The 20,037-nt window shown below is 40.4% G+C and overlaps 2 protein-coding genes across 2 annotated transcripts in view; both read left to right on the plus strand.

Annotated features, from left to right (window-relative positions):
- The window catches only part of LOC137255702 (uncharacterized), a 30,766-nt gene extending 17,984 nt beyond the window's left edge, over positions 1-12,782 (plus strand). The window contains exons 3-4 of the mRNA XM_067793191.1: positions 23-6,361; positions 9,110-12,782. Coding sequence (XP_067649292.1) covers positions 23-6,361; positions 9,110-9,816 — 7,046 coding nt within the window. The 3' untranslated portion in view covers positions 9,817-12,782. The remainder of the gene's footprint in view (positions 1-22; positions 6,362-9,109) is intronic.
- A 5,858-nt stretch (positions 12,783-18,640) lies between these two features.
- On the plus strand, positions 18,641-19,192 carry LOC137255578 (uncharacterized). The gene has a single exon (XM_067793002.1). It carries the CDS (start codon positions 18,641-18,643, stop codon positions 19,190-19,192), a length of 552 nt encoding a protein of 183 aa, XP_067649103.1.
- The last annotated feature ends 845 nt before the right edge of the window (positions 19,193-20,037 follow it).

Raw genomic sequence — 20,037 nt, forward strand, 5'->3', positions numbered from 1 at the left:
GCAAGTCTAGGAACAGTATCAGCAACAGCTACAGGTGCAAGCTCGATGCCAACAGTCTGTCCCGTAGCTACACCCACAATTACAGCCCAAGCCCAAGCTAAAACTGAAGGAGAAGTTCCAGTGCAAGTTCAACCAAAAAGTGGACCAGTTTCTAATGTCTTTCCAAGTGATATGCCAGGAACAATCTCTCCACGGCATAGGAATCTTCAGGTTGTACACACTACAGACATAACCATACCTCCTGTGCCAATGTTTCTGACTGCTGTTAGTGGGGCACCTGTTCTGCCAGACCCTTCAAATACACCATTATCCTCATTATTAACATCTCCACCAACAAACACTGTAGTTGGACAGCTAACACTGTCACCAACAAAGATGCCCCAGGCACATTGTATTTCATCAGAACCAAATCAGATTATTATTGGAAATCCAGCATCTGTGCCAGTGAATCAACAACCAAACATGCAGCCCATTCTCATACCAGTGTCTCTGAACACAAATGTAAACATGAATGTAAACCCAATAGGTGTGACGTCAGGTGCCGTTTGTCCCACAGTATCATCAAAAGGAGAAAACTCAAAAAGAGAAATCCATCCAGCTCAAAGTAAAGGAAGCCCAGATAAGAAACCCAAACCTAAGGATAAACAGCTGAAATTCCATGATACAACTAAAACTTTTATGAGTCCGAGTGCAAGTGCTAATATTGCAATATTACCAAGGCCTCCTGTACCTGTTCAAAATTCAGCTGTTCTCACGTCGTTTCTTGTGCCTTCACAGCAGACTTTATTGGGCACTCCTCAGGTTTTGAGTCCTACTGCAGCCCCTGGCTTTATTCAACAGAATGTATCATTTGTAAATCCCAACTGTCAACTGCTTGTCTTACAGAAAGCAGGATATGGAAATCTTAAAGAGCTACCGTCACTAAATCAAAAAGCTCCTCCTGAGACCGAAACTTTCCACAGTCCGGATGATCCTAAGCCACCAGAAGTACAACAAACAGTTACCACCAAGAATATCCGAGCAACTGAAGTTCAGAAACACACTCTTGCTACAGAAAGATTCCTGCAAAAGCCTCAGTCTTTGGAACCATCTAAGCGTGTATGTGTAATGTTTACAATAGGTTTGGTCAATGGAACGTATGCCTGTGCCATGTGTCGGGGCAGATTTAAACATGAAGACAGTTTCAGAGCACATCTGTGGAGTCACATCCATGATGTTGATGTACCCTGCCCAGACTGTAGAATGTGTATTATGCCTGGATTGAAGACGCTAACATGTGCAAAAACAGAAGGCTATATAGAGAAACTTAAGAATTCCTTGGTAGGCAAATCATCATATCTGGAAATCAAGGGGTATAGAACTGTATCAAATCCTGCTGATGTTCACCATCCAAATGAGCCAAATATGGCACAGAAGAACCAAGTGGATAAATCCAAAGTGAGTCCAGCTATAATCGACATTTCTTCAGAAGTTTTAAGGGACCCAGGACAAAAACCTATTATACTTAAAACAAGATTGAAACCATCAGCTCCCGCAGTCCATGGGAACAAAGTAATTGCTAAAACTGGTGTGGAGGAACACTCTGTTACTTTCACATCTGGGGATCCTTCGAATGCTGGTACAGCCAGTGGTACAGAGGTGCCTTCATTAAAGGTACTACACCCCAACAACAGTGATGATTTAGAAAAATCCAAAGCAACACCAGGTCAGACCAGTGTGAAGGCTACCTCTAGAACTGTGTCCTTGATGGATGCTCATATTACAGAAGAACACCTGCCTTCAAGAACACGTAATCAGGATATTGATCAAAGAAGTGAGGATGTTGCTAAACCAGTTTCTTCTGTTGAGGGAGGTCACACTTCTAGCGATGCCAAGGATTCACAAAGTTTGCCTAAGAGATCCGAGAGCGATCTGAACAGTAACACACCATCTCCTGTCAAAGCAGCAACAACATGGACATTTTATGTATGTGGAGCACAATGTGGATACTCTTCGTTATATCCCCAAGAATTTAAGAAACATGTTGGTGAGTGTAACCAGCCAGGTTCACTCTTGTGTTTCCATTGCCAGTATTCTAGTGATGGTCCTGAGAGCCTGCTACGTCATCTAGTGAAGCACTATGTTGGTCATGCTCCTGGCGTAGCTGTGCACACGTGTTTAGTCTCTGGCTGCAGATTCACAACCAATATATTACAGGGATATTACCAACATTTGGCAACCAGTCACATGGATGTCAAGGAATATGAGTGTAACTACTGCAAAGATGTATTTTCTGATCTTGTGTCTTTCATGAAACATCTGCAAGAAAACATACTTCACATAGTGAGTTGCAGATATTGCAATGCCAAAGATTGTGTCAAGACTGTGCTGGTGCGTCACATCGTGGAATCACATCCCGGAAAAAGCAGAATGACAAACATGTTGAAACACCTAGTGTGTAAGGACAGGAAAGATAATCGTTTACATGCCCTGTCAGTATCTTCAGCAAAATCTGCATCTGCACCACCAGCTGATGCTTCAACATCTGCCTCTGTTGATACTTCAGCAGTGTTGGAAGATGATCGTCCAGTGGATCAAAACATTGTCCTTGAGATTGACAGAGCCGGTTCACCTAAATCACTTGAAAATATCGATACGACCCACTCCTGTAATGATCCAGGTGATGAGAGCAGTTTGGGCTGTTCTCTAGATACTTCTCTAGATCCTGTTTTGGGATGTCAGTTATGCACATATGTTGGTCTAAATATACATGACTTGAACACTCACATTGCTAAGCATGATGACAAAACTGACAAGATGGCATCCTCCTTTCAGTGCTCAGAGTGCCCTGAGGGATTCAGCTCTCTGTCAAATTTTGAGATACATTTAAGAAAACACAGCAAGCTATTGACCTACAACCTCTATGTATGTTCTGTCTGCAAATTTTTAATGGGCAGCAATGATGGAATGTTAAATCATATGGCAGATGTTCACAAACTGACTGGTAAGGCACAACTGCAGTTCAGTCGTACTCTGAAAGTGTCCAAGACAGATATATTGACCTGCTCATCATGCCCTTTCCAATGTTTAGGCCAAGATATTTTTGATAAGCACAGACAGAGGTGCCATCTGTCAGGCGCTAACAACACCTCAAATCAGATGTCAAGTGCTTCTACTAATGAAGATCCCTCTCCAGCAAGTATCAAAAGTGCTGGCGATGATCAAAAGCATGTTTGCAATACCAGCACAGAAAAAGTTCAGACTAAGCTTAAGATGACGATTCCCAACAACAGTGTCTTCATCAGTCCAGTCAGATGCATTTCATGCAACTATACCACGGTGTACAAAACCAATATTCTACGGCATATCAATAAAGACCATCCTGAAATAGAGATTGAAGTTGAGGCTGGAAAAATAGGAAGTCCTGTGGAAAAAGTCATGACAGATGCAGGTCCAAAGGAGGAGGAGCAGAATGATACAAGACTCCAACTTGGGAGTCCGCTACTGGACACAGAACTTGAGTGGCTGTATGAGTGTCATGGATCATCCTATTGCTGTATGATGTGCTCAAAGACTTTATACAAGAAGAATTACCTCCATGGTCACATCTTGGACCATTTGGACATTTCTTTGTGGAAGTGTAAGGAGTGTGATTTCAAGAGCTCTCGGAGGAGCGCTGTGAAGGATCACATGAATGAAGTCCACGACAAAAAGTGTCACACTGAAGAAATCATTCCAGTTGTTGATGAAGTAAGGCCAAAGATTTTCAAGGTTCTTGGGAAGCTAATCCAGGATGACCAATTGGTCACTGACGTCAAGCCATCTCTGGGTACTAAGGAATTAGATGAGAAGCTCAAGAACAAGTATAAAGTTATAGGAAAGCAGAAGATCTGCAGATGCTGTGAAACAGAACACCAGTCACTTTACTCAATGCATAGCCACATCTTGAGGAGACATTTTGGCCTGCATTTATTCAAATGCTGTTACTGTGACTTTTCAGGACTTGAAAGATATTCTGTGGCCAAACACTGCAAAGAAAAGCATCCTGAAAAAGAATTAACAGTTAGATATCTTCACAACAATATAAAAGATCTCTTATCAAATAAAGGTAAAAAGAGATATGAAAGATCCCATCTGAGTGCTACAACATCATCAAGCTCTGATCATTCTCCATCCAACAATAGACCAACAGAGTTGAGAGTTGGGAGTGACATGCTGGATCAGAAATTACAGCCACTGTATGATGTCAGAATGGGAAAAACGAGGAAACTCATTTGCAAAAGCTGCCATGCTGATTACCCAAGTAAATACTCTCTTCATTGTCATCTCCTCAGGCATTTGAAGCTCAATCTTGTTGCCTGCCCACACTGTAATTTTGAACTTTTGGAACAGAGCAAAATGGGTGCTCACATCAAAGTAGTGCATCCAGGCAGTCAAGTCTATTTCAAGTTCCTTGATGTGGACATTGAGTCTGCCGTGAAGGAATATCTGGACAAAAAGGAAAATCGGCATAAAACTGAACGCAAGAAATCTTCAAAAGCTGTAAAGCCTAAGCTCTCTGACATCCTTGGAAGGCGGAAGGCTACCAGTCCGATCAAGCCTGTAAGAAGTCCAGGGAAAATTTCAAAGAATGTGATCGCTGTAACTGCAGGAGGCTTGAAAAGGTTTAAGTGTCGACTGTGTGATTATATGGCCTTGACAAAGAACAGTGTTGGCACTCATGTTTTCAAAGTTCATAATAGCTCTGGAACGAAAACAACCTCAGTCACAACAAATTTTTCAAACTCGTTAGTTCCTGATTATTTCATATGCAAATTTTGTAAATTCAAGACGCATCAGCTGGAGTTATTGAAATCTCATTATAAACATAAGCATCCGAAGGAGACCTTGGAATCAGCAGGAGCTCAAGAGAATAACATCGAAAGTGGAGATGAAGGTGGTGAGGATGATTATGATAATGATGATGATGATGATGATGATTTTACTCCTGATAGTTGCCAAAAATGGACTTTTCAACATCCTGAAAAGGAAAAGTGTCGAAGTGAGGATGGTAACCCAAATTCAGGAAGTGCTTGTTCTGAACCTGCAAAGGAGCATGACCAACATGAAAGAGAGTTGTCCCTAAGGATCTTTGAAGACGCAAGAGTTGTTCTTGAAAAAGTTGATTGTGGGGACAGAGTTGTTAGTGACATTTCAGAGAGAGTAAAGTTAAAAAAGCGGAAAGAATTATACCATGAGGAAAATTCGGAAGTACAGCCCGCCAAAAAACAGAAGACACTGGAATCAGAACCTAGACGTATGTCTTATAAGTGTCCCAAGTGTAGCTATGTGGATAGCAATAAGAACAGAGGAGTGCTTCATCTGAAAGTCAAACATAATCTGAGTAAACTAATGGAGTGCGCTCATTGTGGGGTTTCTTTCTTTACAGAAGACAAAATGAAAAGCCACTTCCGATTTTTCCACAAGGGAAAGGAAATTTTGTATCAGGATAAACCTCTTGAAACTCTACTTCAAGAAGTTACAGGTTCCCAACCTTCTGAGGTGACACCTACTGCAGATGACAGTCAATCATCAGAGAAGGCTTCTAATGCTGCTCAGAAAAAGTCTACACTTCCAGAAGGGTCATCAGAATCTGATCATGCTCCAAATCCAGCTAAGTCATTAAAACCTCAAAAGGACAAAGTCTCTTCCAAATTGAAAGATTCAAACAAAATTCAGCGTGATACTGAAGCATCAAATAATTCTTCAAAGGACTCTTCTAGAAATGTATCTAAAGACCCTAAAACTTCCACAAATGTCAGTCATTCTGAGGAGTCCATGTATGCTGCATTTGTGCCAAGCAGTCCTGATACTAGTGACAATGAAGAGAGGGTATATTACAAATATGTATGTGTTTACTGTGATGGCTATAGAAATAGGAAGTCTGAAATTAAGACACATCTTGCCAAACATTGTCTGGAGAGACTTCATGGGAATAAGATTCCAGAAGCTGAAGATGCCAGACTGAAAATCAAAAAGAAGGTACGGGATATCATTCCCATTTGTGTTGAGCGTGCCAGCAATAAGAAAATCAAGATTTCCTCAGAGATTGAAACAATCAAACCAGACGCTTCTAGTGCAGTATCAGAGACTGAAACAATCAAACCAGACGCTTCTAGTGCAGTATCAGAGACTGAAACACCAGCAGTACAACAGAAACATGTTACTTATGAGAACAAGGCTTCAAAGTCCAAAGGAAATGTTGAGTCCGAGTCCGATTCTGATTCCATAAATGTGGTGAAACCTGCTAAAAAGAAGAGACGAAGGATAAAGCCGGTGATTTCTTCATCAGATGAAGATGAACCAAGCACAGCATGCAAAGAAAAGAAGGTGAAGACTACCGGTAAGTACTGTTGACATTGTTTATCTACTTCAATATGTTCGGAGGGACTGAAGGTCAGAAACATGTATTAGTGGGGTTTTCAACATGTTCAAGCAGCAATAAGTATCATGAAAACATGTTATTTTTTTAATCACACTTGGAAACAAATACGGGAACACTTGTGCTTCCTCTTTTCTCCTCAGTGTATGTCCACATTCTAAATCAGGATCAGGATTTTCTTGATTATTTACAGACTGTTGCTGAAATGTTGCTGAATATTGCTCACTCAAAATGTTCAGCTTTGACAGATCATCAGCTTCTCAAAAGTTGGCTTAAAATGCCAAGTGACACTTAACTGCTGAAACTTCAGATGAAGTAGCCAAATCTGGTATTTGTTTAGTTAACTGTGGAACTCAAGCACTCATCACATTGCGTGCCATGCCGTCATATGATTCTGTGGTACTTGCGTTTCTGTGTTATATTCTAATGATATAATTCCTCATGAGCCACTCACCAAATTGTGCCACCTATTGATTGTTTATGTTCATCGGTTGATCATCAGTGCTGTGTGCGAAAAATGTTCCGACTTTCATCAATTTGCGTATGTACAGTCATCCACTAATAAAAACTATTGTAACATTATGTCTTGGTTGTAATGCCACTTTTTATGTGATCTTTACATTTTCTATAAACTTATTCAGCTTCAACGTTTTCCAAACATCACTCGTCTGCAAGCTGATATAATCAATCAAAACAATCACGTGACCTAAAGATGTATCCCTGCACTATTTTTGGGAAGCCTGATAGGGTCATCTCTTAAGGGTTTTTTTTCATGTTCCATTTCACATATTCCGTTGATTAACTCAACATATTTTGTGAAATGGAAATTTATCTTGAAGAAATGTGACTATTCTGTTATTCTAAAGTCATTGACTGTGTTACAATTTATCAACTTTGTTATTACTGTAAACCTACTTTGACACTTTCGGAATGGCATGTGTAAGATTGTAACGTGTACTGTGCACGTTAAGTTGATCTGACAGATCTGATACAGACAGCAATGAACTTCAGAATGACAAAAGTGTTTTATTGACATTGCATGATATAAAGGTATGTCGTCTAATGCTAGGTTATGTTTGTATGACTTAACAATATCAGCAATCGTATTCATAGTTGTAAATTTCTTAATACCACGGAAACCTGTGATGCGAGGGTACAATAGTTAAGATATTTCTTGTGTTATGTATTACCTTGACCTTGGGACTTTAGTGATTTGTTGTTTTTGTAAGTATCAGTTCTTGTCACAGAAAAAAGATCTTTTCATATTGATTAATAATTACATAATTCTAAACAAAGTAGTTATCAGGTCTTGCTGTTGTGATACAAATATTCTAATCAGTACAGGTGATGGTGAGTGTTGTTGCCTTGGCTATGTCACTGGTTGTCCAGTCTAAGTAAACTCTGTCTCAGTGTTATTCGTTACACTCCACCACTGAGTCTAACAAATTATAGTAGGAGGTCGCATCAGGAAACCTTTGAGCGACCAATGACCGTCCAATCAAACATGAGATGGTTAAATCTATGTCACAGATCTGTCCTCAAACAAAAATCTGAATATAAGACGGTTATTTGACCTGCAGTATGTATGCTTTGGGGTTTCTGTTGACATGGTTGCCATTAGCTAGTATTTCCGCAAGGTGACTTCCTTGAAAATTGCCCAAGATACTCTTTTCAACGACTGTTCACTCACCGTTGTCACGGTTGTAACATGCGCTGTGTGCATCACAAACAAATGATTGTACGCTTAATAGCATTTGGAATCGTTCAGGTACGAACCTTTTCGAGATAAAAAGTTCCGAAGTTATATGCGAATGACCACTTTCGTGATTTGGTAAGCTGTGTTCTGATTGGTCAATCTCAAAGGTTACCTGACGCAGCCGCCCATAAGGTTTTGTTAGACTCAGTAGTGGAGTGTAACGAAAAGTACTGAGATTAAGTTTACTTAGACTGCTGGTTATCATAACCCAGGCTATCATCAGGCCACAGTGATTAAGTGGGAATATTGCTGATGCAGCAGAACACACCCGCTTGAAAATCCAGAACATTTCACTGGACCATATTCTTCTTAACCTTTTAGTGTGAAGGCAATAAACAAGTCCTATCGGTACCACGTTCTGATAATCCTGTCAAGTCCTCAATAACCATACGTTGAAAAATTGACTATTCCGTATACACTGAGTACAAATTCTCCAGAAAAGTTAAGATGGAGTTCAAGATGAAGGCTTCTGTAAGAGATACTACTAGCTACTGCCAGTGATGATTGTTCTTTGTGGCTATTTTGCTAACTTGTGAAATTTGTCTTAACATACCTCTGATGTTGGAACGAGATAACTAGCAGTAACACATTCTGTTACATTTTATAACACAAGTATACTTGTGGTAGGCAGTCTCCATGTTAAGATGGCTTCTCTAAGCAGACTCAGAGCTAATTATCCATTTAAGTTCTGATAGCATTGAAGATGAAGACTTTTATAGGCAGATTAATAACTAAGTTCTTTACAGTGCAGCTCCTCATAGCACTATGATTGTCTTAAGTCATTTTTTATAGTATAGGAAGTATGAATACCACAAGAACACTTACTAGATCTTAGGCTTACAAGAACTTTGTGAAAAGTGTCCCAGATTGTCTGATCTGTAGTTCAAGATATTTGTGAAACGTGCCCCAGATTGTTTAATCTGTAGTTCATGTGTGAATGTTTTTGTTTCCAGCTCAGTCCAGCAGAATTTATTGCTGTCACCTCTGTCGGTACAAGGTGGCATCTCTCTACAAGTTCCGCAGTCATCTTGCAGCTCATGGCAACTTCAAGCACCTCAACCCAGACATGTCCATGGGGTTAATGTTGAAATGTGGTTTCTGCGGATATCAGGCCAAAGACAAGGAGAGCTTCAGCCAACACGTTGAGAAACATCTGGATGGACGAATATACAAGTGTGGCTACTGCAAGTATGACAGCTACCACAGCAAAAATGTGAGGTCCCACTTAAAGAACAAACATCGACACAAGCGAGAGAATATGATAGATCTTCGAATCTCCATGAATGAAAGGGCACTTCGGCCATCCGGAAAGCCTGAGTTAGTCAATCTTGATCCGACTGTGATGTTGGCGGACGTGTTTATGAGCAAGGATTTTGCACGGCTGCTGAAAGAGCAGGGAGTGAGGACTGTAGACATGGATGAAGCCATGAAGGATGTGATTTTAGGGGAACCAGGGCAGATGATTGAAGTGATGGACATGGAAATAGCAGACTTCAGTGATGAGGAGGATTCTGACAGTGATGATGAATACAAGGTTGATGATGATGCTATAGATGAAACAAGCTCCTCTGAAGGATCTCATGTCCCTCTCGGTGACTTGGAGTTTGATGATGTTAGTGATGATGATTTGTATAAAATGGCTCCTTCTCCCACAGATTGAGCGTAGGACCAACATGGAAGTGTGTGAGTAGACCTGGAGGATCATGTTGCTGAGAATCTGTATATAGTTGATCTGAATGATAAAGTGCATTTCCTTCTGGAGAACAAACTGTGTTATGGACAGATAGTTAGATATTGTCAGTGTTTGGCAGGGATATTTATCAAAATGTTTTCAGTTTGTTCTCAAAGACGTACACTTCATCAGTTTTCCACACACTCTCTGTGTCACATGTGTCACATGTGCTTGTCTGATAGGCAGTTGGCTAGTGTGGAAAATTGCTGATTTAAACAGTACTAATAACTGATTCGATCAGTTAAGCATTGATCATGAATGATGGTTGTAATTTTGGATTATGTACATAATATAAGTTGTTCACTGGTCACGAGGAGGACATGTGCTGATGTACCCTCTGTTTGTTTATGTTCCCTGAGCCCAAAGAGAACAGCGTGTTTATCTTAACAAACACCTCCAGCAGGTGACAGAGAAAATGTTACTTACTGGTCTCGGGGGTACATGGATTGGCTCGGCCAGGCAGAAAACATTTATGTGTGAAGTAAGGTGATGGTTGTGATTCTGATCATCAATGAATTTAATCTTTTGAAAAGACAACCAGTAAAATCTGTATTTGTGTGTATATGATGTAATTTGCTTGATTTTGCATATTAAAGCGAGTGAGTGAGTATCGTTTTATTCCACTTTTAGCAGAAGCAAAACCATACTCACTTCCTCCAAGGCTTTATAAGTCACAGTAATGAAGCATGCAAGCAGTATATCTCATTTCATCTTCTATAATAACTGAAATAGTGGCATCTTCTAGTTGTCAGGATTTCTTCTGAAGTTCTGAATAATTTTATTATTTTAGGATGTCAGACTTTAATCATTGCTGTCAAAAACCGGATACTGTTACAAGGGGCATTAAACACAGCTCACTCACCCATTGTTCATATTATAAGTCATACTTGACCCACCACTGTCACTACTAAACCTGCTGTGATTCTGTAAAGGCCACACTGTACAGTGGTTCAAAAATCCCATTGACCGACGCGTGGGACAAGTCAGTTTTCATCTAGGGCAATCAAATAATGGTGTCTTACATTGACTACTAGATAATTTCCACTTATGGTTTCATGCTACTTAGAATCTTTGATTTCATTTCATATCTGCTTCTATTGAAGCTATTAAAGTTTGCAATAATAATAAAGTTAAGCTAGTAGAGAGTGAAATCATCACTCTTCGATAAATAGTCCAGGAAAACATTAACATCATGCATTGTGTCATAAAATCAGGGCAAGTGGAAAATTAGTTAGGACAAATTACTGTCTTGAAGACATTTGCCCTGTTTTCAAAATATTTTTAAACCCTTTCTGTAGAATGTGCGTGTGAATTACACCAACTTTGTTATCTCTTGGAGATTAGGACTAGGAAAGGGCATTTTATATTTTGATTACACAAAGTATGATTTGTGCATTATTCATATGATGGTCAATGGTTAGGGAGAATGCCTAAAGACAGTCAAGTCTCGGTAATCTGACCTCCATTTATCCATTCAGCTTTATCTGACACTTTGGTTGGTAGCAAACTGAATAAACGTAGCTTTGTCTCATCTGTTTGGTCTGACATCCTCGTTACTGAATTGACAATTTGCTGTGCAATGGACAATTTCAGATTAACAAGACCTGACTGTATGTAATGCTTAAAACAGCATGTACTGAAATTGTCCATTGAGTTACCATACCTGGGGCAGTATCTCCAGATGTCTTCTAAAGATATCAATGAAATTATTACAGCAGTGTCAACATTCTGTGAAAGTAGTACAGAGAGAAAATCATTCTGTTTCCTCCTCATTCCTTGCTCAGTTGATGGACCTGAAACATACGTCTCTATTATTGTCTCCTGCCACGTCGCGGAGCTTTGGATTATGTATTCAGTGGTATCTGCACGTATGTATGTAGTACCTACATACGTCCTGATTCTCGTTATCTCATGAACTATTCTACCCAATATCTTCAAATTTGGTGACAGCCTACATTGGGTATTACACAGACACCAGTCGGTTTTAGTGACATTGACCTCATTTTTAAGGTCACAATTCATATTCTTGTTAAAAGAATATCTCATGAACTATTGTACTCAACATCTTCAAAATTGGTGACAGCTTACATTGGGAGGTTTATGCAGACACCAGTCTCACCTTTAGTTTATTTTCAAGGTCATTATGACACTTTGAACACTTTGAACACCCTTTGACAAATCTCATGAACTCTTTTATTTGATATCTTCAAATTTGGTGACAATGTAGTACATTAGGGGATTGTGCAAACAAAATATGACCACAACACTTTTTCCACTTTTCGAACTTATGTCAGTACAATATTCCATACAACATTGCAACCAATGTCCTCAAGTTTTTGACAGCCTACATTGGGTGATTTTTTCAGACACCAGTCATTTCACGCATCTTGTTTGTTAGCAAAAAAGTAAAGAGTAATGAATATGTTATAAATATTTCATTTTTCTTAAGCGGCGGGGGACATTGCCATGCTAGTGGCAAACACTCGTTCACAACTGGGGCAAAGAGTTCATAAAACATTGTAACGAACATGTGATATAACTAGCATAGGTCAGTTGAGGTAAATGTTTCATTTTATGGGAGTTAACTCTTCGAAGGGTATTAGAAGTGGAATACAAGCGAAATGCAAGATTTTTGGAAATCAACTTCATCACCTTCATCTTGCTCCTTCATAATTCTAGCAAGCATACACTCCAGCGTTTTGTAATGTATGCTTGCTGAACACACCAAGTCATGTCAGTAGTCATGATATTCACAATAAGGAAGTAGATATCCGTAAGTCTTGCTTTTCTCATCTCAGGGGTTGTTGTTGTCTTTAATGTGGAATTATTACTCAAGACGTTGATGATATATTTGTTTTAATGCTTATCCAGTATTAAACATATGTTATAAAAAACATTTGTTATTTTCCTTGATGGAGACAATCAGATACTAAACAACATGGAACTTAGCCAGAAGATGTCAAAGACATGTCATTCAATCAGGACACTGAACAAATCTGCTGTTCTGGCTACTATTCAAGAATGGTTTGGCACTTGTTGAACATCATACCTAGTCACCCGAGGAGGAACTGTCGCATTTCCTTTTTCTCTCAAGCTTGAAGTAAGAACTGTGTGGTTAATAACTGATATGTAGATGATCTTACCTACCGTATACCAGGAATTTTTCGAGGTATGTTTTCGAGGTATGCAATTTTCAAGTTTTCGAGGCTAGTTATGCAACCTTGAAAATATATCCACAAATTTTCCTAATTTCAAACATTTGGGTTACATTTCCTATCCATAGGCATTTCAACTGCAGGCAGCCAATGCCTTGTGATATGCGCATTAATTCTGTAATGCCTGTTCAAAACTGATCTAAACGTACAGTGACCCTTGACGGCCTGACAAAACAGAAATGCTTTAACTTCTCAGTGAGTATTGGCCCGGTAAGTGATATTACTGGCCACTTTCTTCTAACCTCAAAATTAAATTTGTCTAAAATATTTATATACTTTAGGTCCCCAAACCTCAAAATTTAAGTCAGCTTGAAAGCTATGGGGGTTTCAAACCTCTAAATTTTCGTACCTTGAAAATTTCATGGGATACGGTATTTGATGAGTTCATAATGTCATTGAAGTAATTGTGTTAATCTTATTCAAAATAATGTCCTCAGTGTAGCAACATGAAGTTATCGTTGTGAAAGTGAGGTAGTGGACGTCAACCCAAGCCTTTGAAATGGCTTTAGCAACATCTGGTTAAAATAGTTATCACCAACCCGCTCTTGTCAGAAGAGGCCACTAGCGATATCATCTGGTCATGCTCGCTGACTTGGTTGACAGATATCAGTGTCTCCCAGTTGCGTAGATCCAGACTTGATTGTTCACAGACCGCCACCACATACCGGCCGTTAAACAACCGACAACCTTGTCAGTGGCTTAGTATGATAACTTATTAAACGCAAATACAGGTTTATGTTGAGATTATTTCTGTGTGAGTATCTGTCTGCAATATGTTTAGTCCACAATAGAAGGTTGACACTGTATTATATCCACAGTGTGTGTGTGTGTGTCATTAGGCATATTAGCAATTAGTCTTTCTCTTTAGAAGGCTTGATTCAATTTGCATGTCGATAGTAAGGTTGCCATAAGGTTACTACAATGCTCCAGTGTCAACTGACATAACTCGAAAAGGATTATTCGAATTTTTGCACCTTGCAAATATATGTACTGGTTGCCTATCCATGGGTACATTGAACAAGGTCGCGTGATGGGAATAAAGAGTAATGTCAAGTGACTCCTTACAAGAAGTTTCGTAATAGCAGGAAGAAACTCGCATTCTTGAGGTGAATAATGGCGTAAGTTTATTGTCTTTGACCTCGGATGTCAAATTATCCAACACAGTCATGTTCTTTGGGACATCAAGAGAGTGTTAAATGGTGTGAATCTCTGAAAGTTCGAAAACCTAAGCTCTTTAAGCCCAGAGGAGTTAAACACACTGACAACTGTTTTTCAATGCATCCACATTACTACATGTAGTATATGCATGGATGGTTACTAAGACGTGATGTGTAGGGGAGTGTCACAACACTCAAAATGCAACCTCGACAGTACTTTAACACTAGTCCACAGATGGCAGTGCATAGGAATGTTGGAGTCAGGAGAAACCCAGAATTGAGTAGTCAGGGTTGTTTTTTGAAGCGGAAGAGCGTTTTCTCACATCTTGCCACTCTACACTGTCAAGACTGGTGACGTCAACATGAGGATGGGTAGTGTATGCTATCGGAAGACGACAGCATGATAAGACTGCCTCTTACGCATTATGACACGTCATAACCGACCTACTGCTGCGCCAGAACTGATGTGAGGGTTTCGTGATACACCTCCGATGCGACTTTCCTACAGGACTTCACAAACACACTGAGGCTAGACTAACACAAGGCGTCCTTATCAGGGCGTTAACATGTCACAGGCCAACATGTCTACAGTGGAGCACAGGCAAACTGTAGCGCAAATGGGGTTACGCAGTATAGAGAATATGACAAGTCTACTTATATGCAAGCGAAGCGAGCAAAGGTTGGCAACGCTTCGGATCAAACAATATTTTTCATGTCCAAATAAGATATCGACACCATCAAAAGTACACTCCCATTTCCTCATTTGGTTATGCTCTCAGATTTCCTGACCCTTGTTTAATAATTACTCACGTGAAATATGTTTTATTCAACATTGTAAGCGCCACTCGGGGTATTCAGATCGTTCTTCGCCTCCATTACCCATGCCAGCTTCCGGTTGAACGGAGTGACGGAACAAGAATAAGCAGAAATTAAAAAAGAAGTACCATATTGCTTAACTTTATCATTAACCTGTTGGAGTCTTATCTGTCGTCGCTATTGTTAGAATTTGCGTAACATTTAATCCACATAAAACACTTCTGGCATAATGGGCGAATGAAGCAGGGGAGGTAACTAAGTATTCCATATGGAATATTCTAAGATGCTTCGGCGAAAGATCAAAGGCGCCGTCAATACTTTATCAGACGATAATGTGCACATTTTGCATTACGTCACAATGTGTTGACGTCACTGCGCCATTCCAGTCTGCCCCCTCGTAATCGAACTTTTACGTCACAATGTAACCGATGTCACGATGGCTGTCAGCTGCTATCGCCTCGTACAGCCTCCCACAGTAAACTGCTTCGTCGCATCCCGTTTCTTGGTTTGCAGTTGCACCACACAGACAACATCACTGTGGAAACATTACGTTTATGTTTTCCGACGTATAAAATGTCTCATAGTTCGATTCAAAATCTGATAGAGGCACGGCATTGTTGGCAGTGTTTACATTCCCACAATGCAACCCTTACAACCTAACCCTTTGTCTTAGAGTAGGGGGCTGACACGTTAAAAGAAAAGCGCGTCAGTTAGCCCTGTGCGAGATTTCTTAATTTAGGTCACAGACACCGTCGTTTGTTTTCTGCCATAGATTAATCGAAATTAGGCTTAGAAGTTAATGAATACGGCATCTTAGAAAAGAAATACAGTTCGCTCTACCACCACGTATAGTGTAATAAAGCACACTTTCTCCCTGAACTATCATAACGTCCTCGTGCTTTAACTATAACAGTTCAGGGCGAAAGTGTGCTTTATTACACTATACGTGGTGGTAGAACGGACTGTACTTTTTTAAATAATACCCTCCTGTTCCTCCACTCCGTTGAACCGGAAGCTGGATCGGGGAATGGAGGCGAAAAACGGTCCGATATACCACGAGTTGAGCTTGAAACGTTGAATAAAACATATTTAACGTGAGTAATGTTTCAACATGGAGTCGGAAATGTGAGAACACAGTCCAGTGAAGAATTGGGTGTATACCTTTTAAGATGGCGATATTTTATTTTGACACGAAAAATATTTTTCGAACTGAAGCGAGGAAACTACGTTGCCAACCTTTGCTCGCTTCGCTCGCATATAAGTAGACTTGTCATTTTCTCTACGCTGCGCAACCCATTTGCGCTACAGTTTGCCTGTGAGAGGAGTCAACAATACCAGGGCTGTGTACATGTCGATGGCGTCACATCATGTTCTCTCCAGGTTCAGAGTCCATGTTCTGTTTACGATTCACTGATGGCCGCAAACGTACACGGTGTCGACGTTGGGAGAGCTCCACTATCATGGAGCATGATTTACTTCTAGGGAGGGAGCGTATAGCCTTGGGAGGTGTTTCCAACGATAGGTGGACAGTTCTTATTCCCGGTAACCTGACAGGACAGCGTTACGTCAATGAAATATTCGATCCGTTTCCGCGCCGATGGTCCTCAGGGCAGTACGTAGACAGCTAGTCTCTGAAATGAACATATTTTTACTGCAAAAACGTTCATAGTGAAAAAAATAATATAATGAAATGGAGCCCTGAGATTTTCTCCATTTTCAGAATCTGTGGAAATCTAGACTTGCCACATTTTCTAGACTTGCGTGGGCTTTCTTGGATATATATACTCCAGGGTCTGTACAACAGACTAGATAGTACGCAACTTCATGTTTCAAATTGACCACGCCAGACCCGTGTTGGGCTAGTATTGCGGCTGACTTGGTCAGACAACAAGGAATTAGGACACTTCCGGGACCAGCCTAATTTCTATACCTGTCGCCGATTAAACATCTGTCGGATGCGTTTGGATGGGAGAGTTCGTGCACGGCGCCAAGGACCTGCTAATCTCCAGGAACTTGTGTGTGCTGTGCAGATACATAGGGCAACAATACGCCGTATTATGTCCACCAGGTGTCGCGCACGTGTTGCGTCATGCTGTGATCACACTCGATATAGACGTATTTTGTGGGCTAGTAACTGATGCATAGCTAGTCCGACTGGTTAGGAAATTGTTGAAACTATTTCGCTCGCTGTGGAGAATGCAGGGTCCTGACCAACAAATCGTAACACTGCCACGACATTCATGTTCGTTTACGAGCTCATGATAAACAACAGAGATACGATAGATCGTACGCTTTGTGGATCAGACCACGAGGATGACACGAGGAGCAATGAACTGTCTGGCCATTATCACAGGCTATCTGTGAGTCACAGACGCTGACCATGCAGATCAAGGCGCTGCATCCATCCCACAACCAGTGTATAGATTGTTAGGAATCTAACAATGAATATGAAAACCCATTCTGGACTATGCAAACTCATGGTTGATATTGTGAGTATCAGAGTCTGGCGATGAGAAAATCATTCACTCCTGCCATCTGACCACAGTAAGGTCTCTTGCTATCAATGTATCTGATACCGCTAGAAGTAAGACCTAACGTACTCGCTCAAGAAGATAAAAAGTGATGAATTCAGAGCCAAGTGATCAACTCGAGAGGCTCTCTGACGCCATCACACTTCCGGTTTCAACGCTACATCGAGTCACGTGACCGGTGACACGATTTCTTAAAGTGCAAGTTAATAAGCATGACTCATGAACCATCAAATGTCTACATGACGTCACAGGTCAGAAAGGTCAAAGGGTATTCATTATCCCATTACGCAAATGCAATTCATTAACTGTGCCTAACGAAGCTGAATCGATGCATAGTAATGAATGCTCATATATGGAAGTCGTTTACAACGTTCGCGATTTGTGCGGGCTTTTCAATGAAAGCCTCCATGAGTCAGGCAGAATGGAATGTAAGCTGTTGATTTGTCAGATTCCATTGCGACAAACGAAAATATGGCAAAGTAAACTGTTTTCTATATAAGACATAATATGAACGTGGGACAAGCGCTGTGAAACTTTAAACACTTGTGTAAACGTGGGCTGTCTTAACCTCCAAGACGTAGTTCCCCTGAACGAAAACAGACCGACTCTCATGTAGCACATACGGATATTGTGACTTTGTGTTACAGTTTCGAGGTCAGTAAGATCGTGAGAAGACTTTCGTGGGAACTGTGTTTTGGTTGTATGTTTGATGTAAAGGATATAACACGATATTGGTTGGTCCAACCAAAACCTCGGGATCGTGTTATATCTGTCATATAAACCAAAGGAAAAGGCGATAAATATATCAAAATCGAGGTTTATTATGACGGTCAGAGATGGACAATAAGCGAGTAACCGTTTACACTAAAAACTATCGCCCAAACACACTCAGCCGCCAGCTGTAAACAGCACGATCTGCACGTGGTAACTGTCGCGACTACACGTGTACGCGCGCTGGCTCGTCGTCTGTCGCTACTGTCACTTTGAAGATGAAGGTGATGACATTTTCATAACGCAATCGCAATCGTGTGAAATGGATAGCGAAAGCAGTGACAGTGATCGCGAGTTTGAGTTTAGATTCGGCGAACCCCTTGATAACAACGCCATTGATAAAGAACTTGAAATTTGTGTTCCTAAGTCTACAAAATACAAGAATGATTGGGTTGTTGTTGTGTTTACTAGATGGCAGGAGGAAAGATGTCAGAGAGCCATGAAATACAATTTGGATTTGCCGAAGGTGTGTTTGTCAGAACGTTTATTCGAAGTGGGTGCTGAGAACCTTAATCTCGCCCTGAAGTTTTTCTTGTTCGAAGCCCGGAAACAAGACGGAGGGTTGTATCCATCTCATACATTGTATGGTATATACGCCTCGTTACAAAGCGCCATCAGAGCAAAGGGATGCAAAGTGAACATGTTTGAAGATAAGGAGTTTGAAGACAGTCGTCGATGTCTGGACGCAGTTATGCGCGAACGTTCTGCTGAGGGTCTAGGAGCCGGAAGCCAACAGAAACGATATCCCTCACAGAGGAAGAGCAGCTTTGGCAGTGTGGAGCGCTGGGAGACGACACCCCCAGAAAACTTCTAGATACAGTGCTGTATCTTACAGGTTAGTCTTACTAAATACTCTATTCATGTACATATTGATTAGTTATCGTAAGCTTTTCTATTCTTTGGCTGAAGAAAAAATGCTCAGATATAAACGATAATGTAGTTATTTTGGTCTTTTTGTAGGATTGCACTTCGCTCTTCGAGGGGGTAAGGAACATACGACCTTGAGGATGTTTGCCAAACCACAAATAACGGGACCTCATACGGATGGCAACGACCGAAAGTTCCTTCTGTACACCGAAGATGTGTCACAGTTGCTCACACAAATTCGGACGCATTCTAATAGAAATATTAATTCTGACACAATATGATTAATTGATAAACCAATTTTATCCCTCTCCATCTGCAACGAATAACATGCCCTACAAGCATCCCCCACAGACTTCTAATTGTCTTGTTTAATATATAATAATGACATTACAGATGAAGTTGGGGTTTTTGGTTTGTTTTAAGATGAGGTAGGGTTTTTAGGTTCTGGGATCAGTCATTATTGATTTACGTCATTCTTGACTGATTTCTATTATTCCATATGTTTACTTGTTATGGGGGGAAAGATTTACTTCATTGATGTTATCAGACACTATAAATTTATCATTTATAATGTAAATGTTAAATGTTCTAAGCATTTATAATGTGCAGATAAAATGTATTAAGCATTACCCGATGACAAATGTTTTTGCAGGATTAACTCATTAAACACAACGCGGTACTGACACAGAACCAAGTTATGAAGGACCTCATTTCGTTATAACTCGGAGGCGAGATTTACCCGAGACGTCCTATGGCGAGTAACTGGGGATTGCCGTGACACAGTCTTATGTT

The sequence above is a fragment of the Haliotis asinina genome, chromosome 11 (assembly GCF_037392515.1).
Source record: "Haliotis asinina isolate JCU_RB_2024 chromosome 11, JCU_Hal_asi_v2, whole genome shotgun sequence".
In the NCBI taxonomy this organism is placed as follows: domain Eukaryota; kingdom Metazoa; phylum Mollusca; class Gastropoda; order Lepetellida; family Haliotidae; genus Haliotis; species Haliotis asinina.